Source organism: Synchiropus splendidus, chromosome 5 (assembly GCF_027744825.2).
Source record: "Synchiropus splendidus isolate RoL2022-P1 chromosome 5, RoL_Sspl_1.0, whole genome shotgun sequence".
Taxonomy (NCBI): domain Eukaryota; kingdom Metazoa; phylum Chordata; class Actinopteri; order Syngnathiformes; family Callionymidae; genus Synchiropus; species Synchiropus splendidus.
In genome coordinates this window covers 4,495,379-4,513,159 of record NC_071338.1, presented here as the reverse complement: position 1 = coordinate 4,513,159, position 17,781 = coordinate 4,495,379, and the positions used below count along the sequence as shown (strand labels likewise).

At 39.7% G+C, this 17,781-nt stretch overlaps 1 protein-coding gene across 2 annotated transcripts in view; it reads left to right on the top strand.

Moving 5' to 3' along the window:
• The first annotated feature begins 774 nt into the window (after window positions 1–774).
• The window catches only part of nrg3b (neuregulin 3b), a 67,607-nt gene continuing 50,600 nt past the window's right edge, over window positions 775–17,781 (top strand). For both annotated transcript variants that reach the window (XM_053864596.1, XM_053864597.1), the window contains exon 1: window positions 775–2,572. In XM_053864596.1, the coding sequence (XP_053720571.1) occupies window positions 1,741–2,572 (832 nt within the window). In that variant the 5' untranslated portion in view covers window positions 775–1,740. The remainder of the gene's footprint in view (window positions 2,573–17,781) is intronic.

Here is a 17,781-nt window from a genome sequence, read left to right as displayed (position 1 = left end):
ACACCAAGAACTCTTCTCCCTGATAATCTCAGTAGTTGTCCTGTCATCTGGAAGTCCATCTTGGCCACCGAAAGCCTGCTTCAATTCCTCCCTGAAGGCAACACAATAGTCTTCCTCTTTCAGCTTCCACCACTTCTTCTTCTCTGCCTTTGCCCTCTTCACCTTCCTCACCACCATGGTCATCCTGCACACCACCATCCTATGTTGTCTGGCCACACTCTCACCCACTAGTACTTTACAATCACTAATCTCCTTCAAGTGACACCGTCTACACAAGACAAGACATCAAGTATGGTGGGATTTAAAAAAAAATTGCAGATTTTTTTCCCCATTCTGCGTAGGTTTGACTGAATCATTGTGTTTGTCTGAAAAGAAAATGAGCATCCAATGCTGTGGATGTTCAATTGTCCATGTCAACTATATTAATGTTATAAAAAAAATCATATTCATTCATATTGTGTTTCATGTATTCTTTTTGTGATTTGTTTCCTTGGCTAGATCGGTGTTGACAGAAAAACCAGGTCTTCATCCCACTACCTATTGAACTAACCAGTCACGTTAGCGACGAGCTTATAAATTGTAATCCTGGTGGATGTCAGCTGTTCAGTGCTGCTGGTGGAAGATTCCTCACACTAGCTTCCTCCTCCCATCTCATCGCTCCCTGGGGTGTGTCTATGCCAGTGCCTCCTCTTCTCACACGAGCGTGTGTGTAATGGTGATGCTTCCCCCTCCCCCTTGCCGTCTGCCTCTGCTGCAGTGCCCCAGCATCCGTGCCGTCTCACTGTTTCAGTCTGCTTTATTTCGCCTCTGCAACGCTGAGACGGATGGAGTAATATGTTACGAGCAAGACGGTGTGGATGATAACAGGCGCAGCTGTCCTATCGAGGACGCTGATGTAGACGAAGGCACAGCCGTGGAGCCACTTGACACGGACGCACAGCCTCCCTTGCTTCCTCCTTTCCATCGCTTCCTGTCGCCTTCACCACTGTGGGAATGCAGCGTAGGTAGAGGAACACTGACGCGTAAGCACACACACACCATCAGAGACTAGCTAGGAGTTGGGCTAAACGCGGTCTCCTCCGGACAACCCCCTCCCTGGACACGGATGAAGGAGGTCTGCGTAACGAATCGACCCTCGACGGATCATTGGGATTATTCCATCGACACACCCGCCCATATCGTTGGCGGAAACGGTCCATCGTCGCCGCTGTCTGGATTTCATCTTCCATCATTTGTATTCTGGATTATGACATGGAAACTCGATAATGGACACGCATTCGATTATCCGAAAATGAAAGGTGACGTAGAAACGCGGGCATAGCGGGCCGACTGTTAGCATATCAAGAGCCGTGCAGCCATGTATATAGCTATGGAAAAGGGCGGTTGTTGATCGGCTCACTTGGAAATCAATGGCGCCAGTCCTCAGCTCAGTACGCAGCTAATGACTTACCACAGTTTTTTGTTTTCGTTTGTGCATTTCTTTTAATTGTACCAAGGCATTACAGTATTTGGATTATTTGGATTAACCATAGCTTTGTTAGTGGTAAATTACCGTGAGGCCCCCCACAACACAGTGACGATTCGCCAACCCTCCACCGACCACCAGTCCATAAATATGAATTGTGTATTTCTTCGTTTGCATTTTGTTAATGAACCATACTCTCTTATTTTGTGCCCCTGGGCAAACTGGCCACCTGTTTGACCTCAGCAATAGCTAAGAGTGGTCAAACTATCACAAGCATGAGTGACAGATCGGGTACTGGCACACTAGCACCGATGATGCTGGATGAGACTGGTAATGGACAGGCTTCTCCCCGAGCCCCAGGGCCCCTACGCTGTGGTCCCTGTGCCATATGGCCTCGTCAGCAGACCTGGCTGTGTGCCGTCCCACTGATTATGGGCTTCGTGGGACTTGGCCTCAGTCTCATGTTGTTGAAATGGATTGTTGTTGGATCTGTTCGAGATTATGTTCCAACTGATCTTGTGGATCCTAAAGGTAGCATTGGGCAGGACCCAATATTTCTTTCCAAACCCAGTGCCATGCCCAAAGGGCCAGATTCGTTAAACATTACCACGACAACAGCTGCAGCTGCCACAGAAACGATAGTAAGTACAACACCTCTAGCTGCAGATGTAACTGCCCGTGCACCAAGATCTCGATCTGGACCACCAGCTAACCACTCATCAAATGGCAGTACTGCCAACGGAGAGAGCAACCGAGCCCCGCATCTTCACAACCAAATTGGCAGCCGTTTTAGCGAGACTGTTGTTGCTACTTTTACCACTCCTTCGACACATTTTACGTCTGTATTTAGTGGCAAGGAGGGTACACCTCGCAGTAACGTGAGAAAAGGAATTCGGAATGGACGACATGGACCTGGGAACATGAGGCCTGGATCAGGCTCCACATCAGTTACACCTACTTTTTATACAACTACTGCAAGTACTGGGAAGACTGACACCAAGGTGACTACCTCGCTGCCATCGGCCCCTGTAAAGCCAACGTCGCGCTTGAGTCATGGTCGCCAAGGCAAGGTTTCAGTGACAAGGCCACACCACCGCTTTAAAACACGTGAGTTCATGTTCTTCTCTTTTGTCTTGTCATTTTACTTTCAATGTATGCTTCATGGATTACACTTGGAGACGATCGCTACCCATCTCTATACACAAATAATCTGCTCTAAGACAGATGTGACTCAAAGGAATCCTGGTGGTCATTGTGATCATTGTCAGTTGACTAGTCACAAATACAGACGAAATGCCGCAATAACAAGTCGACAGAATGCATTATTCAATCTATCCAAACAGATAATGATCTTCTATGTTCAAAATTGTCCTAATTTTAACTGGAATGTGAGTGAGGCATACTGTTTTGTTTATTTGCTTGAATGCACAAGTGAGCCACAGCACACCCAGGAGCTTTTTTTTGGTAGTATTGCTTAATATGACACTTGTTTATCATGATACATTTTGCTAATTTAATGGCTTATTTGGTGTGTTGGTTGGACTGTTGGTACTTGCGTATGAGCCTGAGAAAAAACACATTTTCTAGACATTGCATCTCTTAACGTGTCTCTTTGACTGTGTTATTTCATGTCAACAAATGTCTTGGGACGTCTGAGTGTATTTTTTTTTGTATTTTATTTTTAATTGAACTCAACACATTTCTGACTGTGAAATAGAAGCTACACCATAACACATCTTTATTAATGCAAATTATCATTGAATTAAATTTGACTATAACTAAAAGTCAATTAAGTTAATTAAGGGCGAGACAAAGCTCCTTTGGCTCAGACATGATCCTGGCTGGAGAGCTGCACCTTGTCTTGGGAAATTTCTCCACGGGGTGAGCTTTTCACCTCAGGCGACTGAACAACGTGTCCAGCGCGACTCCACACAAACATGATAGATGCCGGGCAGTAAAGGGTGTGATCACTGTCTGGGCGCACAACATTGTTCAAAAACAACTTCTCAAACTCCCAGAACACTGAGGTGTGCAGCTTCAGGTGCAGGAAAATGGTGCTGGGTAGAGGGAGCGCTGCGTGGCAGTCCAGGACTCGCAATCAATGTTCCTTCCAAGCTGCGCGCGTGCGCAATTGCGCACAGCTGATACGATCTCAGCACACGAAATATGAAAATATATGAAAATGAAGCCCTGAGTCCTTAACCGGCAGTTTCCACAGGTCCTTCGGTGCAGTGTTGCTTAAGACCATCCGCAGAGTGACACCACCACATACACAATAGAACTAACAGCAACTAAAATAGCTGCTATTTGAAGTGAGCTATTGGAGCTGGATGATGTTCGCTTGTGGTCCAAAATGTGCGCATGCACTGAACCTATTGGGGCGGCGGAGTTACGCACAGGAGAGAGAATCATTACAGCGCAGGTTTCAGACTACACAGACTACACAGACTACACAATACATGGAAACTACACGCTAGTCAGGTGAGGAAATTCAGCTTGACAATTCTGTTTAGAGATGTAAGGATTACCGGTGTAAATGGAATACCAAAATCAGTGTTTCCCTAAGGTTTTTGTGTTTGGAGGGGTGGGACCTAGCGATCAGTCAACTTCATCTGACCATTGTACATACATACATTGTCAATTAACCACTGCTTAGTCCTCTTCAGGGTTGCAGGGAGTGCTGAAGCCTATCCCAACAGTCATGGGGTGAGAGGCGGGAATACACCCTGGACAGGTCGCAGATCTATCGCAGGGCACACATACACACACCATTCACACACACATGCACACCTAGGGGCAATTTTAGTGTCCAATTAACCTAGTGAGCTTGTCTTTGGACTGTGGGAGGAACAGACCATTGTAATAGTTCACAAATGTTTAAAACAACGATGGATTAATGAGCAATTTGCATTATTCTCATTGAATAATGGAAAATGCATGAAATTAAATAAAAGCAGTTTATGAACTATATAGATTTCTTTAATATACTGTATTTTTAACTTAATAATAATATTATATTCAAAAGCTATGTCTAGAATCTTCATGTACGAGTAAACTGACATTGAACCATCTTGATGTTGAAGTCAGATTACACAGTTGATGGTGCTGGACACTCAAAGAACTTGAAGCAACTTTTATCAGTTTATCCTCATTATTTATTCTTTGTTAAACTGATGAATGGACCTCATGATACCATCTATTGTGAGATCTACATTTTATCCATTTGAGGCCACCATGGCAGTTCCTGCCTGTGCCTATTCAGACTGCCCAGTTATATCTTATATCTCAAATTTTTTCACCTGACCAGCCTATTGTCTATTGTAATGCAATGGCCCAGCACTTGCCTCTCTCCTGTGCAAGCGGACGATTATCTAAATACTCTGTGTGCAATGGTTAAAATACATGTGTTACATTCAGAATGTCAGACACTTGAGAGCCTGGTGTATTGCACATACCACACAGATGGAAATGAGGACAACTGAATCTGCACAGAGAAGAGAGACGTGACACTTTGGGCGGGACCGGAGAGCCAGCTTTACGACAGCCTGCAATTACACTCATTTACCTGTGGCGCCGCGAAAGGCAAATATTCTCATCTAATACACGACTGCTTTCACAAACATGAGTCTTCATGACCCCTCAGTCACCAAGACTAACGCAATTTGTGCTTCAGCAAAAACTGAAGGCACTTTGTTTCTACTCCAGGCAACATGGAGCAGCATGCTCTTCTGCATTTCTTTTGTTTTGGTGAATTTGAAATGAAATTTTAGTCTGTTAATTACACAAATGTATTTTTTCCACCGGTGATTTTATTTTATTTATTTTGTTTTGCTGGGTGACAATTTTTCTCTCCGACTGATTTTTTTGGGGGGCGAATGCCCTTCCATACATGTGTCCTCATCTTGAAAGAAAAATTATGACTGCACTAGAAGTCTTTCCATGGTGTCTGTGAGTAATGCGCAGGTGTTTATCCTGTGTCCATGATCCTTTGCATGAAGTGCTTGTATTGCCACAAATGTAGTCTCAGCCGATGTGGCAAATAAATTGTCTTATTTTAAAGATTACATTTCTCATAAATAGGTGAACATTGTTCTTCCACATTGTTATGCTGTTAAGGTGACATTTAATCTTTACAAAACCATAAATACAACATGAGAGAGACGGGACCCAGTGTTGTGACCTTAAGGGAGTAGAGTTGACAACATCAAATTAAATATTACTTACTTATCATATCATATCATAGTTAAGTGCTGATGAACGATATTGTGACTTAGTTGGAGCCTAAAATATTTCAAAACGGTTTTACTGTAGAAAAGAGGGGTGATGTTGTAATCAGTCAGGACAAATGAAATGTTCTGCAATATGCATTCATTTTCCTGGCTTGCGAGCTACTCATAAGTTACTTGGTTTGAATGAATGAATAAATATTAATTTCAGTCCCAAATCAAACACACATACAACTACAGTCTTTCATCTGATCTTGTATCTGACTTGTGAATCTTCCTCCATAATGATTTTTGAATGTTTATATAATCCAATTTTATACATTTGCTGTTAAGGCCATCTAATCTCATCAAATATTGATATTCATATTTGTCATTGTCTTTCATTTTTATAGCACTGTTTTCTTATCTGTTATGAAGCATGTGAAAAGAACAGTCCATGTTTGTGTACCAGAGTTGTGAAATGTCTGGGATATAGATTCTTGAACGGATCCTGAAGATACTCTTTGAAACCTGGTTGTAGAGTGGCTCAATTTGAAAGTGCTGGATCGTTCTCTTTATGACATGAATAATAAACAAACAGATAAATTACTGTCTTTGATTGATTAATGACAGTGTTTTGGTAAAATATGCAAATAAGTCTGAAGAAGCTGGAGCTTGAGAATGAACCTCATAGAATGATTTCAAAGAAAGCTCTGTTCCAGGTGCCATAGGGCTCAGCCTGTGTGCTAGAGAGTGAATGTTTTGTGCAGAGGGGACATGATTTGCAGAAAATGGAAAGCAGCACATCCACTCTCATCCAAAGAAAAAAAATCTAATCTTCCTGCTTGTTTTTGGATTTCAAACTATCCAGAACACAGTGTGTAAGAGAAGAACAATATGTGACACTGCTGCAGTCCAGTTCAACAAAGACATTTTATCTTAAATCCGTTATCAAGTACTGCTTCCCTTCCTCTCTGGATAGACTGCACGGCAGAAACATCTCATTAAAATCAAGTTCAAATCAAATTCTTAGCTGTTTTTGAAATTAGAACCTACACAGTAAAATGCTCTTGACTGATATTTAATGTGAGTAATCCATTTTTAATGATAGTTTGTTGTCAGTTTTGGGGAGACAACTGATAAATTTTAGGTTTGCACCGAACATTCAATGGCTAAATGTTTTTGGCTGAATAGTACAAACAAAGGCAACAATGTGAAGTGTGACGTGATCAAACACCGTGCAGTAGGGATGGGCGATATGGATGAAAAAAAATTATTGCGATACATACATTTTCATTCTATTCCATGTGTTAGACACACTACACTCACTCTTGAAACTGCTTTATGATTAAACTTTTTAGTGGACTTCGTCTCCAACATCATTACTTGTTTATGTTCATTTAGTGTAGGTAACTAAGTGTAATTCAATGTTTCACGTCTGTCGTAGAACCCGCTCGTGTCTGACAGACTGCTCTGCCAGTTTTATTTAGGGGTTAAATTGAGCCGTCTGTCTGCTGTATCTCATGTTTCTTCACAGTTTGCTTAAAGTATGGACCCGTCTGGATGCATTTTCTAGATGCTGTTAAAGAAATTTTAGAAATAATGTCAATAAATGATCATTTAGTCATATTCTAATCTCAAAATCATTATTCAAACTCTCGGTCCTTACTTCAGTGCAGAGGTGGGCAATTAAATTTCCTTAAGGGCCACATTAGAAACTTAATGGTTGTGAGGGGCCATCACAACCCCCTCACAATGTAGTCATCATGTAGTGATGATTACATGATGGAGAAATATCTATTAAAATATACACTTAAGTAACAAAGACAAAATGAACCTAAGAAGATGAAAAGTAAGTAAAGAAAGTCAGATTCAGAAGTGTAAATGTGCCATGAAACCTACTGAAATATTTTATCTTATAAGCACTTAATTTGAATATTAATCATCTATGGACTAGACGTTCAAGATAAAAGGGCAATTTATTTCTAAATATATTTTTAATATTCCTGCAATGTATTTTGAGGAATAAGAAAAAACACAAAATGGTTAAGGAAAAGAAGATTTTTTTTATTTTAAAACAAGAAATCCAATATTGCTGCTGAAGTGGTGGTGGTGACTAAAAGAGAAAGAACAAGAGACATAAAGAGAAAGAACAAAAAATGGCAGAAAAAATAGGACATATTAGTTATAGTTTTAGCCTGACATCAAACTGCATGTGTTGATATGAAAATAGGCAGACGACCGCGTCAGGAAACATATTAGGACAGAGTGTGCCGCGTGTTTATTGAGTTTATCATGATAAGCAAAATTCTCATCATGGAGATTGTGTCTCAAATTTGACAAACATGTATGTTAATGTTGTTGTCAACTATTTATGCAATATTTAAAAAAAAGTGAAAAATGTAACCACGTTGGATATTCACTATTATTTTGCATTTGGCCAAGCATTTTAAATTTTATTTGACTGTAATTTTGGCCCAAATAAAGAAATGACACATGATTATGTTTAAAAAAACGAACCACAGAACAGTGTCTCCAACAGACACGGAAGTAAATCGAATCAAATGCTCATCTGTGGGGGATGTCAGCGATAATCATGTAAATATGTTTGGTGAAATTAATTGAGCAGAATAAAAAACAAATAATGGATGACATACAAAAATACTTCTAATTCTAATTCTCGTACGTCTTCGTATTTGGTTTCATCACCTTTTTAAAAAATTCTTGGAATTTCATGGCAGTAGAGTTCTGTCCCTGGTGTCTGTGAGTAATGCACAGGTGTTTATCCTGTGTGGTGCGTCATCGATCTCATGATCCTTCGCAAGAAGTGCTTGTATTGCCACAAACGTAGTCTCAGCAGATGTAGCAAATATATTATCTTATTTTTAACATTACATTTCTCCTAAGTGGGTGAACATTGTTCTTCCACATTGTTAAGGTGACATCTAATCTTAACAAAATCATAAATACAACATGGGAGAGCAGAGAAGGGCCCCATTGTTGTGACCTCAAGGGAGTCGAGTTGACAATATCAAATTAGTTATTACTTACTTAATATCATATTTAAGTGCTGATGAACATAAATATTGATTCCATAACAATATTTTGATTCAGTTGGAGCCTAATGTATTTTAAAACAGTTTTACTGTTGAAAAGAGGGGTGTAATCTGACAGGACATTTAAATGTTCTGCAATATGCATTCTTTTCCTGGCCTGTGGGCTACTCATAAGTTACTTGATTTGAATGAATGAATGAATACATGTTAATTTCAGTCCCAAATCAAACACACATACAACTACAGTCTTTCATCTGATCTTGTATCTGACTGAATCTTCCTCAGTAATGATTTTTAAATGTTTATATAATCCAGCTTTCAACGTTTGCTGTTAAGGCCATCTAATCTAATCAAATATATACGGGGGTTGGACAAAATAATGGAAAATAATGTTTCCATTATTTTGTCCAACCCCTGTATATTCATATTCATCATTGTCTTTCATTTTTATATATAGCCTTCGTCTGTTATGAAACATGTGAAAAGAACAGTCCATGTTTGTGTACCAGAGTTGTGAAATGTCTCCTCGCACATAGATTCTTGGATGGATCCTGAAGATACTCTTTGAAACCTGGTTGTAGAGTGGCTCAATTTGAAAACGCTGGATCGGTCTCTTCATGTCATGAATAAGAAACAAACAGATAAATTACTGTCCTCTATTGATTAAGGACAGTGTTTTGGTAAAATATGCAAATAAGTCTGAAGAAGCTTGACCTTGAGGTTGAACCCCATAGAATGATTTCAAAGAAAGCTCTGTTCCAGGTGCCATAGGGCTCAGCCTGTATGCTAGAGAGTCAATGTTTTTATTCCATGCGTGCAGAATGGAATTGATTTGCAGAAAATGGAAAACTTTTATTTCATACGTCTTGATATTTGGTTTCATCACCTTTTTTAATTTCTTGAAATTTCATAGCACCCATAGTGCGTGCACTTGTTTATCATAGGGGTTACCTCCTGGGAACACTCGCAATAGCTGAAGCAACATAATGGAAGGAAGTACCAGCATCATAATGTAAGTTCAGAGCAGTAACTACTCTGTAATAAAAAAAAAAAAAAACACTGAATGGAATTCAGATAATCCAGAAGCGATACAGAAACAATGATGCACATAGGAAAGTTTTGACATTTACTAAATTGGTGACAATAAAAACACTAGTTTTTAATCATGAGAAGTAAACTTCTCTCCAGTCTGTAGCTGTTGTCACATGGTCCGTCTCTTCATACAGTAGGAGCTGTTCAATAGTTACTCTCCCGGCACAGTTCCAGCCGCTGGAGTGATCCCCCTCTTCATGAGGGAGTGTCTTTGAATAATGTAAACCCCACCTACTCATTTCATACACAAAGCCCAGAGTGACTAGTGAGAGCTGGTCTCACATCAACTTTGGTTGTGTTTTGAGACAACTCCACAGCGTGACTAGGGCCACACATCATCACTCCACTCAGTAAAGAGTACCATGTCTCAGGAATAGGTTACTTGAGGAGCCCGTCTGTGGCAAGCTCAGGTGTGAAGCCGGGGTTGGGGAGCGATTTTGTTCTGGGCCTTTCACTGCTGTCTGTCCCAACAAGCTCACTGTTCACATGCTGATTATTGAATGATGTTGATGAGATTCCTGGATTGTGAGGAACACTGTTTCTCTGTGGGGTGAATGGTGAAAGAAGTAATTTTGTAACTGTAACTACTTTTTTATGCTAACATGACCAACACTGGGCGGTTCTTGGTATGGCTGAACCTGGTAAACACCCAGGTTGGCATGCTAAACTGCAACAAATGGCCATCGTGCAGTGTAAATAACTGATAATCCAGGTCAGTTGTTTGATATATTGGACAGATATGTTCATGCGCTAATTTGTCTGGATGAGCGTATATAATGTTAGCATAAGAATCATGAGGTCACACAGAGTCAAAGACACTTGTGTATTGGGTTACCTGAGAGCCCCTTGCTCATGAACAGATCAAAGTAGATGAGAATAGAGTGGTGACATATACATATACATATGATGATATACATATACTGTACTATATCACTTTTTGAGTTTATCAAACAGATTTATGGCTAGTCGATTATTTTGACTCAGGTCTGTCACATCCAACAGACTTTGTGAGTTTGTGTGGCTTGATGCTGACAGACCAGTGGAACTTAAGTGCTGTCATGAATAGCCAACATCTCCCTGGAAATATAATGAATTTTGTCTAAAACTCTATATTATAACTATATTGTTGTCATGAATCAGTCAACTGTGTGCTATTTAAACAACACATTGCAGTTTGGAGTGTCGTGTGGTGAGATTATGCAGCAAAATTAACTGCTGGTTTTATACAATTTATTTATTTATTTAAAAAAATGTGCAAGTAAAAAGGCAAAGTGCGCAGACAGTTTGCAACTGCAAAATGTTGACTCAAAATTGTGGTGTTGGGTCTCAGGTGTGAAGGAAGGAAGGGATGAGGCGAGCTCCTTGATTGGACGTTCATTGTTGTTGTCAGTGACAACAAGCTCTCTTTTCTCATGTTGATCGACCATTCGGGTGAATAGTGCGTGTGATGCAGTCTGACCGGAAGATATGGAATATGTTCCACTGGATTTAATGATTTCACAGCAATCGCTAATGAATAATAATACATATACATATATAATACATATATAATACACATATAATACATCGCACAAGTTTCACTTAGATTGTGACGAATATCTGAATTTTGAGCTACACCGTCCATGGGGTGACCGTGTCTTGGTGCACACCACTCCCACACCCATCAGTGCGATCAAGTTCTGGACAGTGACTCCAGATCAATTGAAAAGCCTAATTTGTGCTTGGATCGTTTTGGATTTCCGCTCATTGAGTAACTAATGTGACCATCATTAGTTCTCACATATTAATGAATGAACGTGGCGAGTAATCGCCTTGCCACGCTGGTTTGTTTTAATTGTGATTCATGGAAGGCACTGATGCCAGTGCCAGGATGGTGAAAGTGACTGATCTTGACGGCTTACAACAATTGTCTCGCTAATATCTCAACCATTCTTTCATCAGCGCTCGTGGGTTCATACTATTTTGTCCGAGCAGCTTTTGTGTCGAGCGGTGCTCAGCGCGCACGCTCTGTGCATTAAGGAGCACTGTCAAATCCATACACAGTTACAGTCACGTGTTGTTTTTAAGCGATCTGCAGAAAGGTTCAGTTTTACTATTGAAATCACTGAGGGCCAAATGTATCCGCGCATTTTGGCCATGATCTGCAGTACTACTGTTTGTCACCATATAATTCTGTAGTTTCCAATCACCAAACCACATTGATGACACTGTCATCAATTAATGTTTAATAAATGAGGATTAATGCGGCAGTGTTTCAGGTGCTTTTTAGCTTTTGACAGATTACAGTTGGCAAGTGCATTCTATGATATAGCAATGCCAATTTGAATGAAAAAGAATTGTTCAGGTCTAGTTAAAGGGGATGTTGAAAATTAAATATTAATGTGTGGATGTGTGTAGCTAGAAGAGTAAATAATTAATAGTTTTTCTGTTTCATCATACTCCTCTGAACAAGGGCTTAATGTCTCAAACGCGGTGATGGATGTTCCTGATTGTTGGCTGGTCTTTGCTTGCTCACTGTGAGAGGTAATGGCTTTCAGGATACTATGTCAAGACACTAGAAATGCAAACTCGAAAACCCAGAAATATACTCAATAGCGTTCTGAATACCCAAGGTATTAAAAATGATTCATACTTAAAAAGGCTATGACTCATTTTTTATACACAAGAAAAACAGCATCACAGACCTCTTAAGTAAGTATATTACATAAATAAATAATATAATGAGAAAATGAAAAAAACACACGAGTTGAAGTTTTCACTTGCAGTGTGTAATGCAAAATTAATAACGCAAGTATACATTAGAGCTACTTGACACTAATACATGTTCTCTGCCATAGCTCTTTTCATTTTCAAAGGAAAATCCAAATAATATTTTTGTTGTTTTTCAAACAATGGGAGTGTTGGCTGAAAGGTTTTACTGTATTAATTCCAAGTCGACTTTTCTGCTCCATTCTACATCGTTAATGCAAGAAAACCCTTCTGAGTAATGGTAGCAAGCTCAGAATGGCAAACTAAATGCAGCTTGTGTGGACAACACCGGTTTTGGTTTCTCTTAGCTGACAAACATCATCATCAGTTTAATACTATTGTAAATGACAAATGAGAGCTTTACTTAACTGTCGGAAGTCATCTTGAATACTAGGGTGCTTAGTGCACCCAGTGGGTGCGTGCAGAGTAGTGGGCGTGTGCGGTCTTGTAGCGCTCGTGTCAGCTCCTTGGCACATTTTTGTTTTTCAAATTGCAGAGAGTTGACAAGTGTGCTAGTGTCGATGTGGTCTTCCGTACAATGTCAGCATTGTTTTCTGTGTCAGAACTTCACTGGAGCAGACTCTCATCAGCACTTCTAGCTGCTTGTTGGAGATGTTCCAAAAATCAATAATGAAAGGAAGTTGATAAGTGCATAACAACAATTGCAGACAACAGTCTGCAGAAAGAACGCTCAAGTACATAAATTTTAATATCAATAGAGTGACTTCTTCTCAAAAGGATCTCGTAGAACGACACCTGAGAAATGTTGGTCTTCTAGCTGGGTGAAGTTAATTACTTTTGGGGCAATTTTCTTAGCTCTACGAATGTCACGATCAGACATGCTAAGCGTTAGCTTTGCTAACTGCTTCCTGCTGAGGAACCAACGTTCTCACTTTCATGAAAACTGAACTATGTCAAGTGATGGTGTTTTAAACGCTGTATTAAATTTGTGGCGTTGAAGCCTTCTAACGTGTTTGCCCGCAGAGCATTTTTCCCTTGCATGTGCTGCAGGATGCAAACTTTACATGACAGATTGAAAAAAAACTCCACAGCGATCTACCTCTACAGTACTGTCGTACCTATAACCCTCACGTCGGCTATTTTGAATGGCATTCGACTTATGTCCAATCCATCTTACGACCCCTTGGTCGGAACCGATCCCAGTCGTAAGTAATATGTTTACTGTCTTGCCCATGGAGTTCCTGTCATTAGTTAGTCAGTAGTCAGTTAATTTGGGACAATTTGAACAGAGCAATGTACTTTCCAAACTGGAATCTGGACACTGTGGGTAATGGATTTGGCCAGCTTTCTGGGTTCCACAATAAAGCTGTTGGTGCTGTTAATGGTTATCACATAGGGAGTTAACCTCCATCGCTCCAGAGATTGGACTATAATCATTACCCAAAATCCAGGTATTGGTATTGGTATCGTGAACATAAAAGTTGGATTCAAAGCAGCTAACCCACACAAACCTGCCATCACCACCATCATTCTGTCCAATGTACGCCCGCTGGAGAACAAGCTGGACCACATTTATTCCGGGATACGCTGAAGGCGGTGAGAGACTGCTGTGGCTCCACAATAGCATGCCTGATGGGGTTATACAACTCAACCAGCTAATATGCTGTTGGACAGACAGAACTCTTATTGAAGGAGGTAAGACTCATGGTGGGGGACACCAGGCTAATTGCTGTCTGTGCCTACCAGAAACCATGGCTCACAGGAGAGGGCTACATACTGCTGAGGGTGAGGAACGTTGCCTTCAGAGCTAGAGACTGGGAAGGATGACAGCAAAAACAAACCTGTCACATGGCATCAGAGAGGAAAAGCATCAGTACTCCAGGAGGATACAGAACTTCACAGACTACACGCCCAGTCCACAAAATGTTTGAGCGGCTGTTCAGCAGATTTTGCAGTGAAAACAAGTCTGCTAGACTGCACAGACACACTTATTTAATCATTTTGCATCATCATATTGCAATATCACAACAATTGAAGAACAAGTCACTAACATCTCTTATATGATTGGAGGATGTCCTAACATGGACTGTCAACAAGCTGAGAGATTAAGTGTTTGGGGGTAGGTTATTTTGAGACACTATTGTAATATTAAGTCCTGTTTGTTTCACATTAAAAAAAAAAAATCATCAATGAGGTTATTTAACTGTAGATTTGACTTTGGAAATGACGCTGCTGCTGGTGACACGCTGACTAGATACTAGATTGTTGGTTCCAATGACCTATATGCACATGGTTGCTTCTAGGAAAAAAAAAAAAGGTCATTCAAGGTTTTGCCCTTTTGCACCCAGAATATTGAATGCTTCTCTCATGACATTTAAAGAATATTAAAATGACCTCTACTGTATGCAATCCGTTCTTTTGTTATTGTCATGCAGTATGATTTTTTTTTATTACTTTTTAATTTATTGGAGTTTATCAAAAATATAATTTTAATGATTATTGACTTAGATTAATATGAACCTACTATTCAAAACTGGCTTAAGATTACTTGTAGTTCACGCGGCTGCTTGGTTGAGTATTGAGCCAGATGTGACCTTAGTGGATGGTGTTTGTGGTCTGCTGGATATACAGGACATGAAAGATGCCAAGCCCCTGTGATTACTGCTTAATCCTCTCGAGCATATCATGTGCTCCATGGTACAGCGGCGATCCTTTGTGACATTATGGTGGCGGATGATGCTCAACAGCTTTGTCCCTGGTACTCTATCTTGCTAACATCATTTCTTTTTCTTAAAAAAAAAATTACGCACTTTTTATTGCTTCTTGACTTTGTGTATGTCTACCAGCTTCTCTCCTCATATCTATTGCCTGATGTTTGGGAGGATGGTCAGAGACGGAGAAGAGATCAGTGGGGATTATCACTGTCTGAAGAATACAAATACATTTCTTTCTGGTAGAAAGCCATAACACCCTGCCCCCCAGAATCACATCGCAGTAGTGCTGGAGGAAAATGCTTTAAATAAATCGCAACCTCGTGCAACAGGCAGTGAACAATGTGAATAAAAACCTGAACCTGAATCAGGCTATTAAAATAATGGGTCAAATTTTCTCCACCCTTAATCTATTATTTGCTTCATTGACCCAATGACTGTTAATAGCAATGTAAACGCCAAATGCCAAATGAGGCAAATGTTTATTTTTTAAAATAGCATCATCCCACAGGCGGTGCATTGGTTGATCTAACATTGTATGCCTTAATGTTTTGATAATTGCAGTTAGCCAGAAAATGAAGCATGAATCCCTCAGCACTGCTTATTGAATCTGTTCCCAGTTCCCTACCTTATGTCTTCCCATTCGGCCTCAAAAATGAATCAATCACTCAACTTGAAAAAAAGAACTCAAAAGGAAAACTGATGTGCAAAAAATCCCAGAACTATGAATCCTCTTTGAATTTTCATGCCCTTCTACAAAGTAGACATTGTTACAGGCACCTATCACAGATTGTCAGATTGCACTGTGTGAAGGTTGGCATACAGTTTCTGATTTACTTAACTAAATTACTAAATCTAAATACAAAATTATAAAATCTTTTGTGGAGTTTGTGGAGTTGCAGAAAAATGAAGCATTGACAGATTGACAGATAACACTGAGAACTCTTTTGAGTGTATTCATTTTGGACTCATTTATTGAGTATTGCATTTTGTTTTAAGCCAACTATTTAACAGTGAAGTAAACCGGGATGCTCTTGTTTAATTCATTGTTTTATCCATCGTTAACAGCACAATTGTGGGTAATGTTTGTAACGAAGAAGAGCACGGTGTAGCACGGATGACTCCAGAACATAATAAGAGTCTATTTTTCGCTCTGATCTTGGGAACGTTTGCAAAATAAGTCACAGATGACATCATTGGTTCATATATGTTAATGGGGCTATGGTTAGGAGCAATCGTGACGATGTGTGGTGTATTGAAATGTTCAAATCAACTGAGGTCACATTTCAGTTGTTTTATTATCATATATTTGATGGATTTGATGATGACAATCAACCTCTCGCTCCGCAACCTCGCTCGTCCTTCTCTCTGATGACAGCACTGCGTGAACGCTCTTCATACGAGTTGTCGGGGATTTTACCATGGTTAACCATTGCCTGCTAACAGTTACATACCTAGAATGTAGTCAAAGGAGCCGCCTGCATGTGCTGGTCTGATCCAAACCAAACTTGTCAGAAAACTAAGCTAACAAAACCAAGACTAACTTAGACTCTCAGTAGCTACTAATGTCATCATTGAGCGGTTCTTGTATTCCAAGTGTATAAAACTACAATCCTGGACCAAAGGCCAATGTTTCTAATAAGTACACGGTTGGTTTGAACCTTAAATTCTCATCATGGAGATTGTTTTCAGTGATCAAACTAACATGGATTAGTCCATTCTATCATCTTCACTATTGCCCAAGAAATCGTGTCGGCTAATCTTTTTGAATTATTCAATCACCAAATTATGATGCTGGATGAGTGTAATGAAGACAGTGGATGCTATTATTTCTCTGGAAAAAATGACATGAATGAATTTTTCATCCCCACAGGTAATTTCTTCTTCCCACCATATGTAGAAGTGAGAGCCCATGGCACAGGAGTTGATGCACAAGTCAGGTGTCATGATGAACTGTAGAAGAGGAGAGAATTAGTAAAAAAGAAATACAGCTTCTATGTGAAGTTTGAAGTATAGCTGTACGATATCAGTTTAAAAAAAAAGACCTTTATTTGTGATATATGTTGTGATATTAACTAGCAAGAATTCTCACCTGTGATATTTTAACATAATTTGGTTTAAGTCAACAAATTTATATGGCTCACTATATTTCAAGTACTCAAGTGTTTTGTTCACAAAACCCAACAATAAAATAGAAATTAGAGGTAAAGTTGATGAAAATTTGTGAAAAGATGAGAAAAATAAAAATGGCTGTATAATTCTGTTACGGGGTAGAAGGCCTGTGTGGTCAATGGTCCAGAAGAGTGTTATTGATTGACTGGATGGGCGGTTGCCATAAAAAAGAGTGTATTCCTCATAAGATCCCATAATGATGATGCTGAAAGGCAGTTTCAAGTTCTTTAATAGTAAGGTGAGGTCCTGAAGTTTGAGGAAAAAAAGAGAAGAGTAAATGAGAGAACACCAAAATGAATGTTGTCTATTATCCATGGCACCGCCCTATTCCTCTTTGCATTTGTGAAAGATGAACTTTTCCAAGTTTGTGA